This window comes from Scedosporium apiospermum (genome assembly GCF_000732125.1).
Source record: "Scedosporium apiospermum strain IHEM 14462 chromosome Unknown SEQ_SAPIO_0086, whole genome shotgun sequence".
Classification (NCBI taxonomy): domain Eukaryota; kingdom Fungi; phylum Ascomycota; class Sordariomycetes; order Microascales; family Microascaceae; genus Scedosporium; species Scedosporium apiospermum.
This window is the reverse complement of record NW_015971787.1, coordinates 55,412-80,927: the sequence shown is the minus strand read 5'-3', so window position 1 is coordinate 80,927 and position 25,516 is coordinate 55,412. Positions and strand designations below refer to the sequence as shown.

General features: G+C 51.1%; 5 protein-coding genes and 3 pseudogenes across 5 annotated transcripts; 4 read left to right on the top strand and 4 right to left on the bottom strand.

Moving 5' to 3' along the window:
- Positions 1–802: 802 nt before the first annotated feature.
- On the top strand, positions 803–3,670 carry SAPIO_CDS2251 (putative beta-glucosidase F; the record flags this gene model as incomplete). The annotated part of the gene is made up of 5 exons (XM_016785328.1): positions 803–1,033; positions 1,136–1,514; positions 1,577–1,623; positions 1,740–2,866; positions 2,932–3,670. The coding sequence occupies 5 exons, from the start codon at positions 803–805 to the stop codon at positions 3,668–3,670; spliced, it is 2,523 nt and encodes an 840-aa protein (XP_016644704.1).
- A 326-nt stretch (positions 3,671–3,996) lies between these two features.
- SAPIO_CDS2250 lies at positions 3,997–5,328 on the bottom strand (annotated as a pseudogene; the record flags this gene model as incomplete).
- Positions 5,329–7,266: 1,938 nt separating this feature from the next.
- Positions 7,267–8,337, bottom strand: SAPIO_CDS2249 (uncharacterized protein; the record flags this gene model as incomplete). The annotated part of the gene is made up of 4 exons (XM_016785327.1): positions 7,267–7,386; positions 7,442–7,655; positions 7,718–8,086; positions 8,177–8,337. 4 exons carry the CDS (start codon positions 8,335–8,337, stop codon positions 7,267–7,269), a joined length of 864 nt encoding a protein of 287 aa, XP_016644703.1.
- A 949-nt stretch (positions 8,338–9,286) lies between these two features.
- Positions 9,287–11,866, top strand: SAPIO_CDS2248 (uncharacterized protein; the record flags this gene model as incomplete). The annotated part of the gene is made up of 9 exons (XM_016785326.1): positions 9,287–9,296; positions 9,440–9,479; positions 9,565–9,828; positions 9,922–10,005; positions 10,120–10,437; positions 10,609–10,811; positions 10,886–11,066; positions 11,129–11,269; positions 11,350–11,866. 9 exons carry the CDS (start codon positions 9,287–9,289, stop codon positions 11,864–11,866), a joined length of 1,758 nt encoding a protein of 585 aa, XP_016644702.1.
- A 314-nt stretch (positions 11,867–12,180) lies between these two features.
- Positions 12,181–13,506, bottom strand: SAPIO_CDS2247 (annotated as a pseudogene; the record flags this gene model as incomplete).
- A 516-nt stretch (positions 13,507–14,022) lies between these two features.
- On the top strand, positions 14,023–15,084 carry SAPIO_CDS2246 (Uncharacterized protein; the record flags this gene model as incomplete). Its single annotated transcript, XM_016785325.1, has 3 exons — positions 14,023–14,522; positions 14,583–14,659; positions 14,729–15,084. 3 exons carry the CDS (start codon positions 14,023–14,025, stop codon positions 15,082–15,084), a joined length of 933 nt encoding a protein of 310 aa, XP_016644701.1.
- A 3,338-nt stretch (positions 15,085–18,422) lies between these two features.
- On the bottom strand, positions 18,423–20,571 carry SAPIO_CDS2245 (uncharacterized protein; the record flags this gene model as incomplete). Its single annotated transcript, XM_016785324.1, has 5 exons — positions 18,423–18,475; positions 18,552–18,714; positions 18,969–19,799; positions 19,861–20,016; positions 20,086–20,571. The coding sequence occupies 5 exons, from the start codon at positions 20,569–20,571 to the stop codon at positions 18,423–18,425; spliced, it is 1,689 nt and encodes a 562-aa protein (XP_016644700.1).
- A 3,909-nt stretch (positions 20,572–24,480) lies between these two features.
- Positions 24,481–25,188, top strand: SAPIO_CDS2244 (annotated as a pseudogene; the record flags this gene model as incomplete).
- Positions 25,189–25,516: the final 328 nt, after the last annotated feature.

Genomic DNA, 25,516 nt, shown 5'->3' with positions numbered 1-25,516 from the left:
CCAGATCCCTGGGCGGATACCCCACACTCTCATCAGTTCTGGACTCTCGCCGAGGGAGCGTTGACCCCGGGCTACCCCGCACAAATAGCGTTGCTGAAGGTGCCGCTTTGATCAATCCCAACGCCGATTTGGAAAAGGCTCCGATGACAATGTTACCCGTACAGACTATAAGACGGGGGATGCAACTTAGGGTGTCACTGGCCGGGACTAATTCGGTCGGAAACCCTACCTTTCACCCACGCCTATCAGCGGACGTGCCATGTCCACCTGAAGTCATGGATGTCACCGCTTGGCTCGAGGAGGTTCTGTCATTGGCGATAAAGAATTCATTTTCATGTCCGAAGACAACACCTACCTGTGTCTCGATTACGGCTCTTGTCAGTCAAATGATGGCTGATTGGCCGTCACGAGCGTGCTGGTCCTACCATGACGGTATCTCGAGGCCACCTCAACCTACCAATCCACCATGCACATGACTTGTTGATCGACCCCGGCGTCCATATTCTACAGATTCGGGCTTAGTGCGTTGTGTGGCACCCTAACAGCGATTGCATCGCGAGAGTCCTCTATTATAGGCCAGAGGGCGCGATGAGAAATTTGCGTCGGCGCAACGCCTGTTTTGGGCCTTCACTCGAGAGTATAAATTTTGTAGCCGTATAAGTTCGCATGTTTGCCCGCTGCCACGTTGCCGATCGCATACGCCCTCGAGAAGTAGGCGTTGATTCCCGCAGCTCGGCATCGGCGCGCCCCTTTTGTGACGTCCATCCGCAGCAACGTTACGACACGATTACTACCCTAAAGAATGGGGAACTCAGGCTCTCAGGTCAGCAGCTATGTTGCTGCGGACTACTATCCTGCCCCATACGGCGGTTGGGTTGGTGACTGGGCAGATAGCTATGCGAGAGCTCGTGAGCTAGTTGAGTCGATGACACTGGCAGAGAAAACAAACATCACCTCTGGAACGGGCATCTACATGGGTATGAATCTCGTCATTCTTGTCATCCACGTTGCATCTAACGAATTATCTTCTAGGGTACGTGCATGCGATGAGGTTATCACTGAAGGGTCTTATTGACACGTCGATAGGCGCTGTGTCGGCAATACTGGAAGTGCCGAACGCGTTGGCTTCCCTCAGCTGTGTCTAGGCGATGCTGCCAACGGAGTTCGTCTCGCCGACTTCGTCACCGTCTTCCCCGCCGGCATTACCACTGGCGCCACTTGGGACAAGGATCTCATGTACTCGAGAGCCGTTGCCATGGGAAAAGAGTTCCGTGGAAAGGGTGTGAATATCTACCTTGGCCCTTCCGTGGGTCCGCTTGGTAGAAAACCGAAAGGAGGGAGAAATTGGGAGGGATTTGGTGCCGATCCCGTCCTGCAAGCGACGGGCGCGTCCTTAACTATCAAAGGCGTTCAAGAGCAGGGCGTGATTGCCACGATCAAACATTTTATTGGTAATAAACAGGAGATGTATCGCATGTACAATCCGTTTCAAACTGGCTACAGCGCCAATATTGGTATGGCGATCCCAAAAAGTCCTTCATCTAATGAGCGTCGCGGTAATGACTTGAGATATTAGATGACCGAACCCTCCACGAACTCTACCTGTGGCCCTTCGCAGAAGGGGTGAGGGCTGGTGTTGGCTCGGTTATGACGGCATACAATGGCGTGCGCGAACTCTCTCATTATTCTTGCCCGATTTATTACAGAAGCCCCCCTTGACTAACAAAGATACCCCTCAGGTGAACAATTCGGCCTGCAGCCAGAATAGCATGCTTATCAACGGCATCCTAAAAGATGAGCTTGGATTCCAGGGATTCGTCATGTCAGATTGGCTTGCCCATATGTCTGGCGTTGGTTCAGCTTTAGCCGGGCTAGACATGAACATGCCAGGCGACACTCAGGTCCCACTCTTTGGTTATAGCTACTGGATGTACGATCTAACTCGCTCAGTTTTGAATGGATCGGTTCCTGTCGACCGACTAAATGATATGGCGACTCGTATCGTGGCGGCCTGGTACCGCTTCGGCCAAGACGACGGTTTCCCAGAGCCAAACTTCTCCACCACGACTCGGGACCGCGAGGGAGATCTATACGCTGCTGCCTGGCCATTTTCTCCGCGCGGGGTCGTGAATGAGTTCGTCGATGTTCAAGAAGACCACTACCTTGTCGCTAGGCAAGTGGCCCAGGATGCTATCACCCTGCTCAAGAACGATGGCCCGTTGCTGCCTCTATCAACTGATCGGCCTATCAAGGTCTTCGGCACGGGTGCTGCTGAGAATTCCGATGGACCCAATGCATGTTCAGACCGCAACTGTAACAAGGGAACACTTGGTCAGGGGTGGGGATCCGGAACAGTTGATTATCCTTATCTCGATTCTCCCATCGATGCTCTTAGGAAGAATGCAAAGGATGTCACGTTTTACGACACTGACAAGTTCCCCGGCGTTCCCACGCCTGGGGCGGATGACGTCGCCATCGTATTCATAACTTCCGACTCGGGAGAGAATACCTACACAGTGGAAGGAAATCACGGCGACCGTGACGGCTCCGGGCTTTACGCCTGGCACGATGGAGATGCCCTCGTGAAAAAGGCCGCCGAAACCTACGCCAACGTGATTGTGGTCGCGCAAACGGTTGGGCCTCTCGTCTTGGAGCGGTGGATTGATATGCCGAGTGTTAAATCCGTTCTGTTCGCCCATTTGCCAGGACAGGAGGCCGGGGAATCCCTGACGAATGTTCTTTTCGGCAAGGTATCGCCTAGTGGACACCTTCCCTACAGTATCACCAAGCAGGAATCCGACTACCCAAGTAGCATCACAGATCTGGTGACTGGCTCTGGCGTACAAGATGACTATGTCGAAGGATTGTGAGTGCCTGCTTCCCGACGTATTATTATAGATCCTGAAAACTCATCTCCTGACTACTGAATAGATATATCGACTACCGATACTTGAACAAAGCCGGCATCAAACCTCGTTATGCCTTTGGCCACGGACTTACCTACACAAATTTCTCCCTCACAAAGCCTGCAATTACCAAGGTCGCCAAACTCAGCGCTTTACCTCCAACTAGACCTGCAAAGGGAAATATTCTCGATTACTCCGGACCTGTCCCGGGCGAGTCGGAGGCATTGCCCCCTGCTGGATTCAACAAGATCTTTCGATACATCTACTCTTGGCTCCAACCTGATGAAGCGAAAAATGCAGTCAAGGACCGCCAGACGAAGACTTACGATGCATACCCCCGTGGCTACAGCACAGAGCAGAAGCCCGGCCCGAGATCTGGAGGCGACGAAGGAGGGAATCCTGCTCTGTGGGATGTCGCTTACAAGATTTCTGTCACTGTTACTAATTCCGGGGCAAAGCACTCCGGCAAGGAAGTCGTGCAAGCATACGTGCAATTTCCCGACAACATCCCCTATGATACCCCCATTACCCAGCTCCGAGACTTTGCGAAAACCCGGGAGCTGGGACCCAATGAGAGCCAGGTTGTTGAACTCCAGCTTACGCGCAAGGATATCAGTGTCTGGGACGTAGAAGTACAAGACTGGATTATCCCTAATGTGGATGGGAGATTCAAGGTGTGGATTGGCGAGGCAAGCGATCGGTTTTCTATTGTTTGCTACACAGATCAGTTGAACTGCGAGGCGAACGTCGAGCACCCGCTTTAAGGTTCTAGATTTGGGATGATTCAACGAGACACACACATTCCCAAATCGATAAAGCTCCTCTCCACATAGCTTGTGATATCGTAGTGTGAGACCAGCTATTATCACATTGGTATAGGGAGAGAGGGACCGTGGTCGGTGAAAATGAATGAAGTTGAGGAGAACAGTTCATAATACCCTAAGATCCCAAGGTGAACGGAGACCGGAAGTGGCTCCAATACGGCATGTGGCATAATACCGATTCAGAGAGCCCTCCCAGAAGACGTTGGAACTTGGAGTGCTACTAGCTTTCGACCTGACACGGCGCTCGTGTACGGTGTGCGTTTTATTTAGTAACTGCGAGGTAACTTGAGTACCCTCTCACTAATATAATTAAGGATCATCTCACGGCTGACTGGGGCGATTCGCGGGATGAGGCATTCTCTAAACCAACGCTCGACATCATATTCCGCCGCATATCCCATTCCACCATGCGTCAGAACGGCCTTCTCGCAAGCGTTGAATGCGGCCTCGGCCGCCATATATTTAGCGCTATTACATGCCACACCGACAGACTCCTGGGGAATGGCTAGACCATCCACCTTCTTTCCACTGTCGTCGTAGAGCTTGGCGGCGTGGTACGTCGCGAGTTTGGCACTTTCAAGCTTCATATACGCATCCGCTAGGGGGTGCGCAATACCTTGGTTCTGTCCGATGGGCCGTTTAAAGACGACGCGATCGCGAGCATACTGAACAGCCCTTCCAAGAGCAGCATAGCCAAGTCCTAGCGCCTCACCGGCAAGTAAACAACGTTCTGCGTTCATACCGTGGAGGATAATCTTGAAACCTTGACCTTCCTTCCCAATTAGAGCGTCCCCGGGAATCGCGTAGTTGTCGAAGAAGACCTCATTTGCGTCAATTGCCCTGCTGCCGAGCTTCTTGATTTTACGCATATCCAAGCCGGGCTGATCGCGGTTCAAGTCGATGCAGAACAGCGAAAGTCCTTCGCTAAGCTTCTTCACAGCGTCCAACGGGGTCGTTCTCGCGAGGAGAATCATTTTGGAGGCGACCTGGGCGCAAGTGATCCAGATCTTCTGCCCGGAAACACGGTATGATCCGTCTGGCTGCTTCGCCGCCGTGGTAGAGAGCCGTAATGTGTCCAGACCGGCATTTGGCTCTGTGACTCCAAAGCAGACGCGCCACTTGCCCGAGATAATGTGGGGTATCGTCTCCTCCAGCTGTACCTTGGTCCCGAACTTGGCCAGTGGCTGCGTCGCGTAGACGTTGGCATGGATAGCCTGGGCGCCTGCCATGCCCGCGCCGCTCTGTGTAATAGTCTGCATCATCATCGTTGCCTCGGAAATCCCCAGGCCCGATCCACCATGGGCCTCGGGGAGGGCTATGCCGAGCCAGCCGGCTTCCGCCAAAGCACGGTGGAATTCTTGGGGGTCTCGCTCAGTCTGGTCCCGTTCTTGCCAGTAAGTGTTGGGAAATTGTTCGCAGATCCGCGCCACGCCGTCTCGGACCTCCAGTTGCGTTTGTGTGAAGCTCGTCGTGTCCATAAGGCGCCGCGAGGTTGTTGTGGAAAACATGTGGGCGTTGGCCCTAGAGAGCGTGGGTTGCCATAATGTGCCCTGAGTGCGGCCGAGGAGTAAAATTCTCTTGAATGCCAGTCGAGACATGTTCGTGTGCGGGAAATGGTCGAATAATAAATGAACGTCTGATAAGTCAGGGAGAGAAGATATAAAACCCAAGTATTCCAATCATGTATATAACTAGTTGTAGCCTGTGAGCGTTGATGATGGATGGCTTGGTTCTGGACGGGCATGAATCGACCCATGTCATAAAGCCGATATGGGCCAAGTTCGGCTACTTGGTTCCCCACTTACCCGCCAGGCATCGTAGCATGTAGCCACACCGCTGTCTTCAGGCTAGTTCTGATCTCTTCAGGTCTCATTTCACATGGCTTCCCTCCTTCAGTCATCTAGAAAACCAATCATCACACCTAATTTATAATAATGCTCTTAGCAGAGGAAAAGCCAGGAAAACTAGATAGTCGGGCGTTGTTGCTTAGAAAGTGGTGAACCTGGTCCGTGGCGATGACCCACTGCTAGCGTGATTGGACATGGAAGTTCGGTGTTCAAAGGCAGCTCGCATAAAGCCGATCATCTTTTGGGATGGGGCCAGCTCTATTATCTAGCCAAATCGTGAGGAAAGTGTGAGTATTAGGCAATGTTATTTTCTTGTAATAAACCAGGCTTGTGTTTAGATGTAAGACGTTGACTTTGACTCCGATCCTCATTCTTCCAGGCAGGCCAGCACGTTGTCATCCCCCTTGCGCCTCTCTCCCGTGATAATGTTCCGTGACAATGCGAAGAGACGTTTTCTTCGCCTCACCGGTTCCACTTTGTTATTGTGCGATGTGAAATCTACTTATTTTATATATAAGGAAGAAGCGAATCCCATTTTCTTCCTCATCCGGAGGGCACTGTCCACCTATCATCTCTCTCCATAAATCATGCGCCTCTTCGCGCTCTGCAACCCCGTCTTTAGATTCTTCCGCCAATACTAGGGATAATTTGAATAGAGATCGCGCGAGCCGGGACTTGTAAAGCCTAGAGGGCCTCTGTCTGAGGATCCTAACGGCTTCTACGAGTAACATCCTATACATCTAAATTAGCCTGGGTTCTACTAAATCCCGCCATTGGCATCGTTAGCTATGCGATATGTGTGGTTCCCTTACCTTGCGGCTTCTAGTGAAAGGGCGCTGCCCGCCTTGCAATGGCAACAGGCAAGCAGGTGGATTCGCTGTAATTACGGCTCTACGCGAGTGGCCGCACATCCAGCCATCGGCGGCCCCACCTCTGGAGAGCGGTGTTGAAGCGGGGGACAGTAAGGCGACGGTGGTGGTCCGACATTTGCTCGGCGGAGTTGTTGCCTTGGGTATCTTCATTACCGCTACCGAGCTTACATTGACGTGGAACGATATACGAAGTGTTTACAGCTGCAGGAACTTTGGGCAACTGTTCCCGTTGGTGTGGGGCCGTCCAACCTGGCCCGGATATGTTTTCGAATCGCGAAGGCCATTATTATGGGGGACTTGTCCATACGGCTCTGAATCGGCAAGCATCTATTAGGCAATACGGGAACAGCTCATGTATATTTCATGCTGACACGAACTCCATCCTAGCTTGTCACACCGTCACCCTTAATATGACCCTCCCTGCGCCCTCTAATGAAGTTTCTGACTGTAAATTTTCGTTTGATTCGATCGGTTACCACTTTGTAGAGTTTTGTAAAATAGACCGTTCGTATATTAATGCCTTAATATTTGGGGTCCAGGTTCAATTGCTTTGAGTTGTGAGTCGTCATGTCCTCTCATGCCTCAAGGTCACGCTCGAGGCTAATAGGCCTACTCCCTAGCGATCGATCCGACTCCTTCAGAACGACCAGATCTTCTGATTTTCGAGAAGTCTTCCTTTTCCGGGGCGGCCGTGGAATACCAGGAATGCCGAGAGGGTCTGATCTTTGAGCTGCCCGGGTGATAGGTAATTATAGGTACAAAACTCGCGCTATAAGGATAGCCCCAAGAATATATCCACAGTAACTCATCGTCTCAGTCATAAACCCATTCGACTCGGCATCGCCTGAGACCATACTTCTGGAAAATCCAACGATGGGTTTCCAGTCTGGTTGTTCTCCCGATAGAAGCTCATCAGACCGCGCAGCGTCAATCCGGCCTAAGAAGTCAACGGTAATATCTCCACCCAATGTCCCCTTCACAGGCCGCTCTACATTATTTATCTTGAAGACGCCGTTCAGGGTCCATGAGGCAGCCTGGTCGTCAAACCGGCCATTGAGAACTGGGTCAACAAGGTGGACTCGATCGATCCAGGAACTGCTGCTGGCGCGCAGGATGTCGCCTCCCCACCAGGTCTCAGTTGCATTGTCACACTGGCTCATGTTGAACTGTATTCCCTCTGACCGGCTATTACTGGTCCCGAAAAGGCTGTAGGACGTATCAGATAGGTGTGTTGTGGATAGATTCCATCGAGGATCCGCAACACCTACTGAATACCCTCTTTGCCGTGGTCTACAAAGCTCGGATTAGCTCTCTCCAACATCGCAGGCTTATTTTGAACGCACTCGATTGATTCAAGGTGGAAGATATCATCGTTGATCTGCACTGGATAAGGGTTCGTGTTACCACCCAGTGGCCAGAGGTCAATGTTTTCGTCTGGCCATGAGTTGACAATAAACATGACCGGATTGCGCCCCCTGTCCTCTTTATTGGGCTTTACGATTGCTACTAGTGTCTTATAGGAGAATTCGAGAACCTGGTCTGTGAATCTGTCGCATGCTGTTTCGCCTTCATCTTCTTTTTTATCTTGGCCCCAGTCCCGGGGAGTCAGTCGGAAGTTTACGGTTCCGTTATAGTATCTGTCCACAATGTCAGGGCTCTAGTCAATAGAACACCGGGGTCTCGACCCGAATACTAGGTACTCTGGCTCTTGTACCTCTTGTACTTACGATCCAGTCCAGGCATACAGCCAATATGCGAGATCCGTGACGTTTTGAGGCCGATAATTCGATTCCGGGTTGTAAGCTATGTCTTTCGTCCCAAGAGCGGTGGCCGTGAAGAAGAGGAACGCCGCAAGACGGACTGCATAACTGAAAGACACCAAGTACATTTCCGCAGTAGTAATTGGCCACTGGTCTTCCTCAAGTCGGCGACGATGGCGTGTGGACCACATCAAGTTTTCAAATTTGATTCTTGGGCTGGGCACGGTATTTATGTCGTCCTCTGCCAAGAAAATATTCTGACCAAACTTCGGACGAATGTCAAGCCGACATTTCGAAGTGGTCTCGCCATTCCTTTAATCGGCGGTGGGTCCTCAGATGGCCAAGATGTAAAGGGACTAGTCGCAGATGAGGAGTTATACGGATCTTCACAAGGCTTAGAATACCGAGATCTACAAGAGAACACCGGAAAGCTGGGACGTGTTGGAGGAATCGTAAGCTGAGTCAAGCCCTTCTCTCAACGATCTAGAAGCACTCGCATATGTTATCCGAGTTTCGATTAACCTCTTACGAGGACCGTCCCGCCGCCCAATGAAGGCGTAGAATCCCGAGCCTACTCCCAATGCTAGGATCTTAGAATAATTCGGGAACGGTCTTATTCTTATTAAATTATCCAGCACTGGGAAACCATACAGATTATATTATTTGATATCTTAAATCTGGGCACTTCCTGGGGAAGGCTCTTGGTGGTGGGTCCAGGGATGGTGGCGTATGACTTTAAGGTCCTGTTAGTGCTAGGTAGCTGGCGTTCGCAGGTCTTCTCTCCTGCTGCTGCTGGGCTGTAATGGTTGTATGCGGCCCAGCAACGATTAAAGGCTTTGGGAAGTGGGTATTATAGTGGTCACGTGCTTACCGCGCCGCCATTCGCCATCGCAACATCGCAACAGTTTCTTGTTACTCTTCATCTCCAAACCAGGGCCTTTTCTGTTTCTTCCTTTCTACGTCTAGGTCTCGGCGCTAGGCTTTTCAATCGAATCTAGGCATTACGCTTGCGCCCGATCCCCTCTAGACAAGTTCCGCACTTCATCAGCCTGGACCCCGTCTCCATTCCCAGCAGCCATGCGCTATTGTAGATCATGCCTTCGCTAGATAGTATTGACAGCGCGCCTCGATCACGACGGACACGTGCGAAACAGGCATGCAAGAATTGCAACTCACGCCGCGTGCGCTGTAACGTTCACGAAACTAAACCTTGCTCCAATTGTGCAACAGCCCACGTCGCCTGCGAGGTGCCAGTGTCCAAGAGGGGGAAGTGGGTGCAACAAAGCGCGAGCGTTGCGCCATGCATGGCTCCGTCATGAACAGCGAACCAAGACTCTAACGTCCCTCCTTCGCAGGTATCAACGAAAGCGAAGCCAAAATGCGCCTGTGGAAGTTACGCCGCCTGTCCACTCGGACCCATCACCTGGCAACCTCAGGGCTCAACTCCAACTCGAGATTGATGATGGTGGCGCGGCAGGGCAAAGTCCGGGCGATATAGGTTACCATGGTGTCGAAAATCACATTCCTGCTAGCACCACGCAGATTAGAACGCCTTCAACGCTCCTAACACCCCTGCCTGCGTCGCGAGTGGGCGAGTCCCAGACAATAGACAGGACCTTGTTTTTTGGCGAGTCCAACATCTTGACATGCGTTGCCGGCGAGAGATTCGGCGTACCCTAGCCTCCCAACGTTTCCACCCAACCAAATAACAGGCTGGTCTACCCCATATCCGATGCCATTAATACCAAGGCTTGGAAACTCTCCACGACGCGGAATCTCCCGGTTAGTTCGTTGAGGTACGAATATCTGCAAGCTGAAGGCGCTTTCACATTTCCCGACCCGCCGGTTTGCCTGGAAGTATTACGAGCATACTTCCACTGGTTCCACCCATGCTTTCCTGTCCTCGATAGGGCCGAGACGGCGCGGATGTTCGAGGCTGGCGAATTGTCCCCATTGCTCTTCCAGGCAATGCTATTCATTGGGAGTAGCTATTGTGAAGAGGAGATTGTCCGTAGCATGGGATTCAAGGACCGCCCGGAGGCGAAGGCCGCGCTCTACCATCGCGTTCGGCTTCTCTACGATGCCGACTGGGAGTCGAACAAGGTGGCCGTCCTCCAGTCGTTATTCCTTACTAGTTTCTGGAGAGCAGGGCCGCTCAACGAGAAGAACACTCGGTACTGGCTGGGAGCTGCGATCAGTCTTGCTCAGACTCGCGGGTTCCACAGAACGTAAGTCGCTTGTCTAAAAGCCCCCCATCTGGAAATGTTGCTGAAATAGAGCTCAAGGGTACACGCCTCCACAAGAGGCGCGAATGAAGCTAAGATGCGGAGACGAATATGGTGGTCTATATACGTACGGCTACTCTAAGCCTCTACGTAAATGTCAAACTGAACTGACAGGCCACTTTATTTTCAGGTTCGGGATCGCCAATCCTCAGCTTCGCTAGGGCTACCGAGCCGAATACGCGACGAGGACTGTGATGTCGAAATGCTTAGCCCTTCAGATCTCGAGGAGACTGAGGGAATCGGCTCGGATATCTTCGGCACTGGGGAACCAGGACATGTTATGTATGCCCTAGAGATGGCAAAGTTGGCGAAACTGCGTACATTCTAACCTCCCCAAACGATATGACTTTCACGGTGGCTCCATGCACACCACTAACCCGTGCGCAAATAGTTGGCCATATCATAACAAACCAGTTCACCCCTGGCACGGGTCATCTCGATAAGAACCAAAGATCAAGCCTTCTAGATGCATTAGTAAGGTGGAAATCTGAGTTACCGGACAGCTTGCGCGAATGCGAATTGGAAAATCGACCCGGCATGATCTGGACTTACCTGCTCCACCTCTATTACAAGTAAGCTTCCACGTCCCATCTACGTGTGCCGTTTTGGGATTCAGTGCGTTGACCCATGATAGTAACCTGTTGATCCTCCTGCACCGACGTGCGTACGTGAGACCTCAGGATGAGTCCGATACTCAGGCCGGTGAGGTTGCTCTCCGGGCAGCGTGTCGGATCACGCGAATTGTCGAAGACATGCTATCTTCGGACTTGATTAGGTTTGGGCAATTACATGTGTAAGACAGCTCCTGGGAAGACTTTAACATACTATGAATTATCTAATTTTCTTCTTCACTAGGATAACGAGCCTCTTCTCGTCCCTTTGCATCCACACCATCAGCCTTCAACGATCCAAGAATACTGCACGGAGGCTGGCGGAACACAGAGCCCAAATGAGTCTACTTGGCTTGAAGGAGATACAAAAGTATTGGGAAGTCAACAACCTCGTATTGGAGTTATTCTTTCAGTATCTGGACGAGTCAACGGCAAAGAGGCTCCGCGCGGCAGAGCTAGACCCAACTTCTGACACAGCAGCGGCAGCAAACAATCCCGTTGTGCAGGCGGCGGGACACAACTCATCAGGTGTCGGCGACATGGCGACCATGGCAGCCAGCACCGCGGCCGATGATAACGACGACACGACACTTGGCACGTATCCGACTATGGGTCAAGATTCATTATGCTTTGTTACGCCATCCAATATCCTGTGTCAGAATAGCACATCGGACCCGTATGCCTTCCTCGTGGATTCCGAGGCTCGCGTTAATGATGGGCTGGATATGCTGGGACTACAATTTCTTCAACGCTGTCTTTAAAAGATCCACGAAGATCGCCCACTGCACGGAGTTGGAGGATGAGCATCATGATATCTTCTAGGCTTCGGGCCATTTGCCTATGTATCGGTTCATCATAAACGAGATTTCAACCTGCTATATCATTATAACAAGGAGCGAGTGATTCAATACTAATGATGACCTATTGTCAAGCTGTAGCATTCATAATCAACCAACAAGATTGGTCGTCATCGACTCGCCATCGAAGTACTTGTTGACTCACTAGCGAGCACTCTCTTTCCCTTAGACGCTCTGGTTAGAATCAGACGACGGTTGGCTTAACAAAGCTGTAGTCACTATTTCGAGTCTCTCAATCCTATTTCCGCCAGTATCGTCGCATTGTGCTCGCCCACTTTAGGTACGGGGTCCATACGCGGCCTCAGCCCGTTCGCAGCCGCAACAGAAGAGAGACCGGGCGGGATAAGGGCCGGAACGGGGCCAATCGGGGTATTGACCTCGGTCCAACGGCTGCGGGCGCGAAGTTGTGGATGATCCCATACGCCCTGCATGTCGTTGACGTTGGCATTGGCAATGCCAGCCTCATTCAGCTGCACCACGGCCTCAGACGCCGTCATTTTAGAGAGAGCGTCGAGAATAAGGGGGCATAATTCGGCGCGGTTCTGGGCGCGGAGGGAGTTGTTGGCGAAGCGCGGGTCGGCGGCGAGAGCCACATTGCCGAGGATCTTGGAGCAAAACGAAGTCCACTCCCGCTCGTTTTGGATACCAAGCATGACGGACTGCCCGTCACCAGTCTCAAATGGGCCGTACGGGTAGATGGTTGCATGTGCGGCGCCGACGGGCCTGGGACCGGGTGCATTCTTGTACGCGTAGTACATGGGGAAGCCCATCCATTCAACCATGCTCTCGAGCATCGAGATGTCGATCTTGGAGCCTTGGCCGGTCTTTTGGCGCTGGAGAATCGCGGCCAGGATGTTGCTGTATGCGTACATGCCAGCGGCAATGTCTGCGATGGAGATGCCCACCTTGGCCGGTTCGGTAGGACTATTACCGGTGACTGACAGCATGCCTGCTTCGCTTTGAATAAGCAGGTCGTAAGCCTTCTTGCTCTTGTAAGGTCCATCTTGCCCATACCCTGAGATATCACAGACGATCAATCCGGGATGTTGGGCTTGCAAGGCCTCATAGGATAGACCCATCCGCTCAGCTGCCCCCGGCGCCAGGTTCTGGACAAACACGTCTGCCTTCCTAAGGAGCTTCTTCAGCACCGCAAGGCCCTTGGGCTGCTTTAGGTCCAACGCCAAACTCTCCTTGGAGCGATTCGCCCACACGAAATGTGAGGCGAGCCCATCCACCCGGGTATCGTAGTCGCGCGCGAAATCGCCGACGCCGGGGCGCTCGACTTTGATCACTCGTGCTCCGAGATCTGCCAGTTGTCGGGTGCAATATGGTGCTGCGATCGCTTGCTCGGTACTGACAACTGTTATCCCGTCGAGAGGCCGAGGGGCAGTTGTGGAAGGTGATGATGACCCGCTTCTACGATGGCATGTTGATGAAAAGCATCGTATTTGAATCGAATAGTGTTGCGCGGCTGCCGGGCTCTGGAAATGCTGGCTCCTACCGAAGCAAGTGCGTAGAAGGCTGGAACTCCGTGAGGCGCTCATCGTGATGTGATGTCCTGGGGCGAAGATTAATACTATCTAAACGTAAAACGGAGAAAGCCACGACCACTTGTACCGATGTAACTCGGCAGATTTGAGACCGAGAGGAAAGATTTATTTTTGGCCAGTTCGAGTCGGCTACTGAGAGCTTGAGGTGCTCAATGCAACCCTCTCCACCTTGCCGACCCGCCTTTAGTTCTCTCTATTTGAAGTAGCCGACTCTCGGCAATATGCGTGCTGTCTACGAATCGGAACCACTAGTGGCATCCCGGAACTTCCAGCTGTTTTCAAACATCATTCGTCGTAGAATCCGAGCAACCCGAAACAACAAAAACAGTGTATCATTTATGACTTCGCCAAGAGCATTTGGGTGCGTAGTTCAATTATCGGTGGTCGCAGCAAATAGATATAGCTCCTAGAAGTCTAGTATTAAGGTCCAGCAAATTGAGACTCGCCCAAGTCGTTCGCAAAGCTTTCCCGACAGCAGCTACTTGCGCAACCATAAAGTCTTCTTATCGGATGTTCCCGACCGCCGCAAGGTCCGCTGGCCTTAGCCATGAAATTGCCCGCAACTTTCTCGCCCACGCACAGCGCCGCGGTCCGCTAATTCAGAAACAGCTCCTCGACGCCAATCAACTCCTGCGTCTATGCCAGACGTTAGGTCGAAAGGAGCTCCTCCACGGATCCCCGGTGACGGACAGCCCACCGGCAAACGGGACTCCGGTGCCCCCAGGCTATCACCTGGTGTACTTTACACCATCGAGCTTCGAGTCGGAGCTTGGCCGCGACGGCACCGACCGGACGTTTAACCCGTCGGCGCCGTTTACTAGGCGTATGTGGGCGGGCGGTGAGATTGTTTGGTTCGGGGACAACGTTTTGCGCGTGGGGCAGACAGTAACGGAGACGACAACCGTGGTGAAATCGGAACCGAAGAAGACGCGCGACGGAGCGGATATGATTGTTGTCGGCGTAGAGAAGAAGTTCGAGAACGAAAACGGCACTTCTCTGATAGACAGAAGGTAGATCGCACTCCCTCCTCACACAGAGACTTGGCGACCAGTTACTGACGGGGACGACAGAGACTGGTTGTTTCGGCCCGATTTGACAGAGGCCCCAGCGCTGATCCCACGAGGTGAAGCAAAGCCTTTTCCTAGTGGTATGATATACACCTCACAGCCTAGTGAGCCCTAGGCGCGTAGATCTCATCTAACCTCTGAACGACCAGGAACGCATACCCGCGACTTCACTCAAACTCCAATCAGTCTCTTCCGCTTCTCGGCCCTGACTTTCAACGCGCACATGATCCACTATTCGAAACAATGGTGCCGCGAAGTAGAAGGCCACCGAGACATCGTCGTGCACGGCCCCTTGAACCTTGTAAACATGCTTGACTTATGGCGTGACAGCGGAGGGGTGAAGGGGAGTGAGTTTCCTAAGCGTATTAGCTATCGAGCCTTGTCTCCTGTCTACGTTGGTGAACCATACAGAGCTGTGCTAGAGGGAGCCGAGGCTGAACAGGCAGAGGTGAAGTTTTGGACGGCAGATGGCAGGCTAGCCATGCAAGGAGCTATTGCACCTTGAAAGCGAACTTTCTCATCAAGGCAAGTCACGCGACAACAGTAAGACCCTCAGGAGTAGGGACAGAAAGCCCAAAATTATATAAGTTATACACCTAGACTATTGAGAGATGGTAACTGTAGCTTAGTTAAAGCAGTTGCGCCTGCTAGCTAGCGAGTGCTGGTGAAGTTGACAACCTGACAGACACACTCGTATGCTACCTGGCTATACGCTCAAGCACTCATTTTTCCCAGGCCTGCTCTTGCCTCCCCGCGTCTTCGACCCCCAATACAGCAAGACCAGCGCTGTGAGACCGCACGTCAACCCAAACCATATCCCAAGATACGGCGATACAATTCGGTCACTGTCTTCGGGGATCCATTTGAAAAAAGGCATAGAGAAGAATGTCTTCTCAACAGAGAGAATTAGTCTTAGACCAACGTAGCAGGATTGCTGCAGGGAACTCACCGCAAGAGACATTCCCGGGAGGAATATCATGCCGAGGAAAGCAATGGTCTTCATCCGTCCACTGTCCCTTGACGTGTGTTCTGCGATAGTCATGTTTGCCCTTGCATCCTTGCGCGAATAATGGTTCCATTCCTGTTGTGGAAGCAAGCCCGTGTAAGTGTGTGGGACAAAGTTTGGCATTTGGGAATTGTACCATTTGCGTTGCCAAGGACATGCCTCCGAGAAGGGTTTCGAAGTGACTAATCTTGCTATCCAACTCGTCTATCATCTCCCTCAATCTCGCCTCAATCCTCTCTCCGACCTCCCGCTCGTTGACATACGTGTCCCCTCGATCACCTTGCGCGATTGGATAGTGCGTTTTTGCTAACCACTCTGAGTGCTCTATCATCCGTACGAGCTGTGCCTTCATTCCCGCCAGCCCTGTCTTCAGCAAGCACGCAGTCATCCAAATGTCGGTAGCTGCAGAGTCAGTAAGCTCAGAGTCGCTTTCCTCCTTGGGTTCGAGGTATTCCTCAAAGGGGCCATTGGGGGTCTCTTGCTCGGATCGTTCCCTCGGTTTCTCGTCGGAACGGAATTTGTGTTTCAGATAGTTTATCCTATCGTAAACCATACCTTTTTGACCGTCAAAGTCATCAAGGAGACGCCGCCTCTCCAATTCGGCAAAGACCATGGGGAGCAGTAGAGGATGCAGGGCCGTGTCAGATTGGGCAATCTGGTTCATCAACCATTTAACATGATGAAAAGTACTCTCGGTGACCCCGTAGATAATCCCATACGTCTTCCCTAAAGATGGAAAGCTCGTCACCGACATGGCAATATCCTTCCCTTTGGGGCATGATTCCGTATCAGACTGGCAATTATACACTATACGAGTTAGAGCCCGGTCCCAACACGGTCGCCAGCGTGACCCTGAATTGGGCGGAGTGACTTTCACTTACCAATCGACGGTCCGAACGACATATCCACGTCAGGCCAAATAACCGTACGGCATGTAAAAACCGCGGTGGACTTTCTACAGACCACATAACTGATGGACCTGTGCTGAAATAATGTTTTGGCGGCTAGTTTGAAGGTTTCCTGAGTGTGCCGGACAGCAGTAGCCGCCGGAATTAGGCCAGAATTGCTATCTTTCCTTTCGACTCTCGGGTGCATAGCGAGAACTATGCTCGACTGAGGTCGAGAGGATGGTGACGGTATCTGGGGACGCATCGTTCAGCGTAAATCCGGGAACATCGGCTTCGTCGACTTACCATCCGCAGCCATTCCCTGTAATCTTCTTCTGTCATGCAGACACCATTGCTGCATTTCCGAGCCCCCGTCTACCAAACGTCAGAATAAAATTCGACCTTTATCAGAAGTTATTTCAAACATACACTGTCCCTTACTATCTCCACAGTCTGGACCGCACAAGTGGAATCGGGATAAAAGTCGAACTGACTGAGATCCCAGTCACTGAATGTATTTTTTTGATTCAACCATTCCATGACTGACACTGATTCACCAAAAAGTAAGATCGGCAAGAGCGTAGTTAATACACGATGTCGCCGGGCTTGCTGCAAAGAAGTCGCTCAAGAGGGGAAGCTCCGCGTTGAGACACAACGGGATTTCTCCTCACCTAAAATTACCGGTTTCTCAGGGCAGCGCGTGGGATACTCTTGGAATTCGCAGCTCATAGCTACGCGTAGTACCAAAGGAGTGTTGTGATCATATTCGTGCACAGCCAAGTGGCTGTTCAAGACACGTACACCAATTCGTATCCAGACACACCAATACACAGCATGACATAGCCCGCTCTACCCGATGCCGTGTTCCTTTAGCAATCATACTCTCTCCTACACTGAACGTTGTGCCATGTCGGAGTTGATCCAGGACAGATAGTTGTGAGACGGATCATTGAGGCCTGACCGCAATAAAATCACACATGCAAAAAAAAAGAAATTGCAAAAACAAATAACTATGTGTCCAATGGCCCTGAAACAGCTCCCGCCGGAAGCCGCTGCAAGACTCCTTCAAGAACTGGTGGGCTTCGTTTCCGCTGGTCTACGGAATACAATGCTCGGGACACACACACACACACACACACACACAATGGATACTAGAGAAAGCCGCCAGAAACAGAGCAGCCATGTAGAACAGTTGCTTCACAAAATAGATGAACAAGAGGTAGAATATCAATTGATAGGGACGAGAATTAACAGTGAAAGAACTGGATTGTAGTAACTAAAATGACTGGAGAACGGCTGAAAACTAGAAGCCGAATACTGTGATTATGGGTGAACTTATTGAACTGTAACGGCTGATTGCTCGTACGTGAATAGGATCCGTCAATGCCTCCCATATCATTCAGCACCCACCGTGACAGTCAGGGCTTGCCTAGCTGGTCCGCCACGGGCACCTCCGACTCTAGATAAGAAAACAACATGTTCCGCCAAAATGCAGCATACCGACAGCTCAGTGCAACATCAACAATCCATCTCGGTAGCACAAAAGATGCACTTCTGACGTCTTTCGTGCGTGACGGCCCTTACCAGACCTACATATATGACAGCTGTACCCCAATGCAGCACACCATGGCGGCCCCAAAAGAACAGGAAGAGGCTACGTCCTGGCTTCACAGAATCACAAGTTGGATAGCCGGACTTTTCCAAAGCAAAATGGCGAGTTCCCCAGTCTACTGTCAGACGGTCTTTTTCGACTCTCGATACAGAAACGAGAAAGCTATTAGGAAGGGCTTGCATATGGTCGGCTTCGTAGACGAACAGTTCCAAATGAGGGTATGCTGATACTATTTGAACACGTTAACCCACTCCATATTCAAATCTCTGACAACGCAGCACGGAATGCTAATTGAAATGAGCGATCATTAGGATTTGGGTTCTAGAATTGCGGTCGACTTAATCTGTGTCCTCCGAAATGTAAGTGTCTATCAAGCTGTCGATCTTGTTACCTGATTCTTTGGGGATTGAACTGACTTGGAGAAGTACCAACGGGACCAAATAAACCAATACCTTGAGTACTCTTACCTCTTGGAGCGGGAGCAGGAGCAGCAGCAACAGGAGCAACTGTCAGGGCTACAGGGCTAGGGACGAGGGAATCGTCGCGGGAGCACGGGAGCTTGGTTTTCTTGTTGCCTTTGCCCTCGTGTGGTGCAGCGTCTAGAGGGGCTTCGAACTTGGGCTTGGGCTGCTGTAGCAGCCCAGGGCTAGTGGAGTGGCGAGTCATCACTTGGCATGTTGAGGTCATGGAAGAATTGCAGAACTTCCTGTGAAGTGGCCCTTTCAGATACGCAGACGGCCAGCATGCCCCGCTCGACAAAATCAATAAATCTTTTCGTCTTCTCATTGCAGATTTTCTCATTTCTCAGCCGTTCATTGTGCTTTCAGGGGTAATTAGCTGACATATGTTGCGCGAGGGTCAAACCACAGTTGTTAATAACTCACCTCGATCACGGACTTGCGGAGTTCAGCGTCCACATCCGCTTGCTCGTTGCGCTTCAGACGAAAGAATATTGGCGTCGTTTCTTTAGTCATCATGCCCAATTGCTCGAGTGCTCCAGTATCGTGGAAGTCCTTCTCACGGGCACTCCTAAAATTTTCAATGTCGACATAGGAGCCCAAAACACACCAGATAACAAATTCAAGAAAGACACAACCTAGGCTCCAAACGTCACCCTTCAGCGTCAATAGAGCCTCAGTATTCGTATTCGACAGGTCGAATTCCGGTGCGTAGTATATCTGAGGCCTAAATGTTTCCGAGCTCCCCGTCTCGCCTTGGGCATTGACCTGCCGTGCAAACTGGAAATCCGCGATCTTAAGGGTGTAGGATGTCCGCTGATTGACCCTCGTTTGGAAGCAGAGGATGTTTTCCGGCGTGATGTCCGAGTGCAACTGAGGCGTAGGCGGAGTTTGGCCCTGTAGAAGGCTGTCGGTTTGATAACCATGGATGAAACTGAGACCATCAGCAAGACCAGAGCACTGCTCCAAAACCCATGCTAACGAGTAGCACTCAGTTGCTTTCGAATCCGGGTTCCCGCTGGATGGGACTTTGTCTTTCCACAAGCTCTCGAGGCTGCCCCCATCCGCCCAGGGAAACAAAAGATATGGCGTTTCGCCGTGATAGAACGCTGCCAGTAAAGGGACAATATTCCTGTGCAGCGATGAAGTTCTCTTGATGCCGTTGAATTCTGCCTGGAAATCTACCCACTTCCGTTTGGGAGACCTTTGGGTCTTGACAGCGAAGTATGACGCGTCATCCTTCGTCGGCGCATCAACCTTCTCCCACAACATGTCAACGATCGCCCCTGCGGATTAAGAATAGGGGTTCGGAACATACCAAATCATGGTGTCGTGCCCTGATACCGACTTTCTTAACGATTGATTGTCGTATATGATAGGCTATGCCACTGTTTCCGTCATGGCCCTGGTCTGGAATGCTTTGACAGTCGGCCCAAGGAAGCGAGACCTCAGCTGGTAGTCGCACAGGCACGAGCTGTGATATCTCCAATCTTGGGAAAAATGGTGACCACAGAGGCCACTGGTATCGGCACAGGCGACTTACCTCATGGGGTCGCCACTTTTCAACCTGGCCAACTAAAAAAGTATCCCCAGAGGAGGTTTCAATCCCTCCGTTCCTGACGCGGAGAGGAAGACTCCAGTCGCATATTCTTTCTGCGTGCAGGAGGGGGATACATTCCTCCCGCTTAATGAGTAACAGCAACATGAACAGAACCTTGGATCCAGTGCACCGTTCCTCCCCGCAGGAGCATTGGCCGGCTTTTGGGCAAACATACTCCGCCAGCGTCTCGTAGGTGTCCTCGGTGCAAGGGAAAACTTGGAGGAGATTGGACACGTTCTCGTGGTTGAGGTTTTGCAGGAGTTTCCTACGAAGCTCAGAGCGTTCGACCTCGTTAGCCGATCCAGTATTCGAAGCGAGCTGCAGGATTTGCGAAACGAAGTCGCGAGCAGCCCCAGTAGCATTTGGACAGTTCGTGGATTCGCACTTCTGAACAAAGCGTTCGGTTGGAAGATGGCATGAGGAGTCCATCGTAGAGTGAGGGGAAAAGCATGATCCTCAACATCAAGTTCAAAGATGGCCAGAAGGAAAAGGGAGCAGGATTTATACCGAGACTCCCCGTTACCAATATCATGACTTTGCAAAGCTGCCTGGCCAAACCGAACCACGGCCAAGCGATTTTGAGTATGGCCGTGGCCCTGAATTCCGTGGGGGCTTCTCGAAATGGGCATAATGCTAGCCACCTGGAATCTCGCGGTCCATGGGTCAAAGGACTCATAACCAAAGAGGTATCCAGAAGAGAATAGCTGCCTGCGAAAAGTCAACATTTTGCTGCCGGAAACAGCGCCGCATGTGCGAAACGAGCGCGAATTTTCGACACAACGCCCAGCGACTCTCTAGTACTGTGGCCTATTTTGAGTGCGAATTGCGGCTGCTCTTAGCGAAGCCGAGAGAGATGCTTGGCGTGGGACCTTCGTAAAATTAGAAGCAGCTTCATTCTTCGATCCGTAGGCACCCAAGTCAATTTCACTCTGTCTCCGTCTCGCCTTTACCTATTAATCCATGCTGTTGGCTAATGCAGGGTTTGTGATTTGCTCCTTCATTAGATAGAAACCAAACGAAACGGAGGATGGATGAGGCATCTGACACTCATGGCGGCATGATTCACAAAGGTTGACATACTAGACGTCTCTGAATCTGACTGCTATTTATCTACGTTGATTTGAAGTAAAGCATCATTGATAAATGCGTCACATACACGATGGACGCTTCGCGAATCAATAGAGTGACTCAATCATGTGTAGCATCTTGGACCAGCAAACGGGGGTTCTCGTACCGTTTCGCGCCGTCTTAATCTGCATTATCGTTCCCAGTCACAACAGCATCTTGTCAGTGTGCCCTTTCAATTTAGACCACGGCATTGGCCATGCCAGAGAATGTACGGCGTCGGCCTCTTAGTGTCTGTCGCTCTCTCGTCACGGAATCAGCAGCGCGGAAGCGCTGGAGAAAGAAGTTGCTCCACGCCAGCACCTTCTCTTCGCGACCAAGTCCCTCTTTCTCGCTAGAACCATATCGAACATTTCATCACTTTTCAACACTACACATTACTAGAGCCATGAAGTATTTCTCTAGCCCAATATCCAGTGTTCTACCCTCCGTTGCTGTAAATCCGGACTGTTCAATCAATCAGTCGACTCGCCCCCGTGATAACGTTTCCCGAGCCCCCGACCTGCGCGGTTCAGATGGTCAACAAGAAAATAGCATCCCTTGGTCGATCGCAAAAATCGTATCGAATTCAGGAGTGGTGGTCAGCTCCTTATCTCCCTCAATCAAACTGCAGGCCGGCCCGTCCTTGAGAACACGGAGTGGAGAAGTGGGTATGAAAGTGGGCATGAACCGATGACGTGGGGCCGAACTTGCCGGACAGACGGCTCCGAGCGGGAATGGCTCGCAGTGAAAACCTCGTAGTCTTGCACAACCACCCCCATTTCCCTCACGATCTCCTGGGCTAGACTTGGAAATCTATTTTTTTTTTCTCAAAGTGGGTAATTAAGTATGACCTGCCACGAACGCAGATCAACTCTTAGGAACGCCGTTGCCGCGCCCTAGAGAATCAAATCTAGTGAATCTGTTCATAGATTTTCCCAGGATGATGGAAGTCTTCTTCTCCAGTCAGAAATGAGGTTCATCTTGTCTCACCTTCAAAGGCACCACTTTTTTTACATCACCGTGATTGTGATTGAGACAAAGACGCTCTTAAGCGTACCCACGGTGTTTCTATAGATCAACGGAATACAACGTTAGGAGAACTGTATTATAATAACAACCGGCCGGAAACCGGAAGCTGAACACTACACTAATGAATGAACCGATTGAACCGTAATGACTTATTGAATTGAACCTGTCGGTGAAAAGAACCTGAAACAACCTATTTCTGTTTTATTGGGCCCTATTCGCATATCTTCCACGTCGAGAGATCGCTTTATACAACGAGCACATCCAACACTGTCACAATAGCAGGAGATATATATGTATAAGAAACCATGTGTGACGATCTGCCAGAATTGTAGCATGCCGAGCAACTTCAACAAATATATCCCGGCGACACAAGAGTTGCACTTTCTAGCTTTTCCGTGCATGACAGCCCCCACTAAACCTACTTGTATTCTCATTATATCCTCTAAGAACAATACCCTATGGCGACCTCACGAGAACCAGACGAGACTGTATCCTGGCTTCGCAGAATCATCACCCGAATGCCTAGACATCGCACCAAATGGTGGAAGCCCCGAGTCTTCCGTCACACAGTCACTTTCGCCTATGATGGAAGGCGAATACATCCGAGGCTTCTAAGGCATGCCTTGAACTACATCGGATTTGAAGATGACGAGTTCCGAATAAGGGTATAAGATTACTATTTAAATATACTAACTTCCTTAATACTTAAATCTCTGATGATATAGTATAGTGGGCTAATTAAAATGAATAAGAATTAGGTTTTCGATAGGTGGGTTGAGGTCGATTTCGTCCGCGTGTTCCGAGATGTAAGTGGTCATCAGCTCGCTTGAACTTGCTACCTGATTCTTTGCGTATTGAGCTGATGTGGGAAAGTACCAACGAGCCCAAGTCGATCAAATTACCATGAGTCATTGGGGGCTGCCAGAGCCAGGAACAAAGGATCTGTCGTAGGAAAGCGTCTGAGGCACTGAACTTGGACCTCGGCTCTTGTGATAAGATCCCAGGGCTATCGAAGCGGCGGGTTATCACTTAGCATGTTTAGGCTATGGAATTGCAGGGCTTCCCCCGAAATGGCCCTTTCAAGAGACACCGACGGCCAGCATGTCCCGCTCAACATAGTTAATGAACTTTTCGTTTTCGCGTCGCAGCTTTTCTAATGCATTATTTGGATCACCAGTAGCCTAGCGTAGTGCACCAGCCAACACTTCAGCGCAACTAACAGGAAATCAATATGTGACAACAGACAAGCCATTCCAACCGATAATCCTCTTTTCCCACCCCGTCCCTGTCTTTCTTTGGGCCTGTATACGAAGGCAGACAAGTGCTTGAAAGTAAATACGCATATTGTGATGAGACGAATCGCCATGGCGGAGGACAAAGGCGCGACCTGCGTCGACTGCATCATCAAACGTTTTCTCAGGCCAGAGCCCACACCGACCGTCATCGCTGATCCACTGTATAATTCGATAATCTTTCCCATGGTAGTATTTTGATTCTGGATCTTATTTAGATCCAATTATATAATCTCCAGCTGAGGTACCGACTTGTGGTTGCAAGATTTAGTCGTGGTGGTTGAAGGTTAAACCATAAAAGAGAACATGAAAAGAGGAAACTAGACGATGGAACTAACAAAGAGACGCAAGTATCTCGGTCTCCTTCCCTTGTGACAGGTTTAAAACCAATCTGCCGGACGTTATCGTTCCTGGGTATGGATGTACGCCGTCTCAAGAAGCCTATCGGCTTGTATAGATCGGGTGGATTTCTAAATTCTCTCCTAAATAGGCGGGGTTTAATCAGAAAATAATAATAATCTCTGTAACATCCCCCATCCAACCGTGATGCCGGTTCGATATGTTCGCCCGTCGGTGGTACCCATACAAGACGAAGTGTCAGACCATTCTTAAGTCTCTCCGGTTCCGAAAGAAAATAAACAGAAATAAGTTCTCCTGTGAACCTCGCCGCTTGAAATGGCTGCGCGGGTTCACAAGGATGTCGGGTGCTTCGCGCCCTTTGCTTGACTAGTGCTCGAAAGCCACGTCGACCAGGATAGTTTATCATTACTGGTGCCGAGGATTCACAACAAGAGCTCAAATTCAACTATAAAGGCCCGAGTATTCGCAACTTTTAACAGCTTACTCCTCGTCAACTCATCGCCCCCTTCCATCATTCCATAAAGCAACAACTCAATTCCACTATTCCACAATGGCTGCCTATTACGAAGACTCGTCTTTATTCCCCATGGAGGGCGGCTGCTCGTGCGGTCTCATCCGCTACCAAGTCACCAAAGCCCCCATCGTCGTCCACTGCTGCCACTGTACCTCCTGCCAGCGCGAAAGCGGCGCGGCCTTCGCCATAAACGCCATTGTCGAGTCCACGTATCTGAAGCAGCTCTCCCCCGGCCAGCCCATTGTCCCTGCCGGTGGCCAAGGAACTGTTCCCCCGGCCCCCGCTTTCCCTATTCTGGCGCACCCGCCACACGGGGGGGACTTGCCTGACGACGACCTACCCCTTCGGTATGCCTTAATCGACCGCCCAGATGACGCACCGGCACCGAAACGTGTCACTCTGCCGACCCAATCTGGGCGTGGTCAGTCCGTCGCTCGCTGCCCGAGCTGCGGGGTGTGCGTATGGAGCCATTATGGAGGTGCGGGTGGATATTTTGCTTTCGTTAAAGTCGGTACCCTTGACGAGGCGTGGAGGGTTAATCCCGACGTGCACATTTACACGAGGAGCAAGAGACCGTTCGTCACGTTGGATGACGGGGCGAAGCAATACGAGGCTTTCTACGCTCATTGGAATGAGGTGTATCGTCCTGAATCGATTGAGCGCTGGGAGAAGGTGTGGCCGGAGGTGCAAGCATACCGCGTTGCCGCTGCTGAGAGGTTCGAGAGACAGAAACAACAGGGCTGAGCCTGTATCTAGGGCTCGCTGTTTACTAGAGAGTCCGGAAGTTGTCCGCGATATTTGTCCGGGGTATTACCCGGCACCTGTCAGGACAACGTGCTCTGAGCTGCATTATGGCTTGTGTAGCTGCCGGGAAAAGATATGTCGTTTTTAGAATGTCCTACCTACTCGCCATCCTTATGGGCCGGTGACCAGGTCTATAGTGATTTTTAAAATAGTAGGGTTATAATTCCTCGTGCTAATGAATGTGTTAGCGAGTGAATGGTTGCATGTCATCCCAACCTATCGATTCTTGGCGTTCCATTCCAGAGTGGCCTTCAATCTTCGATATTAA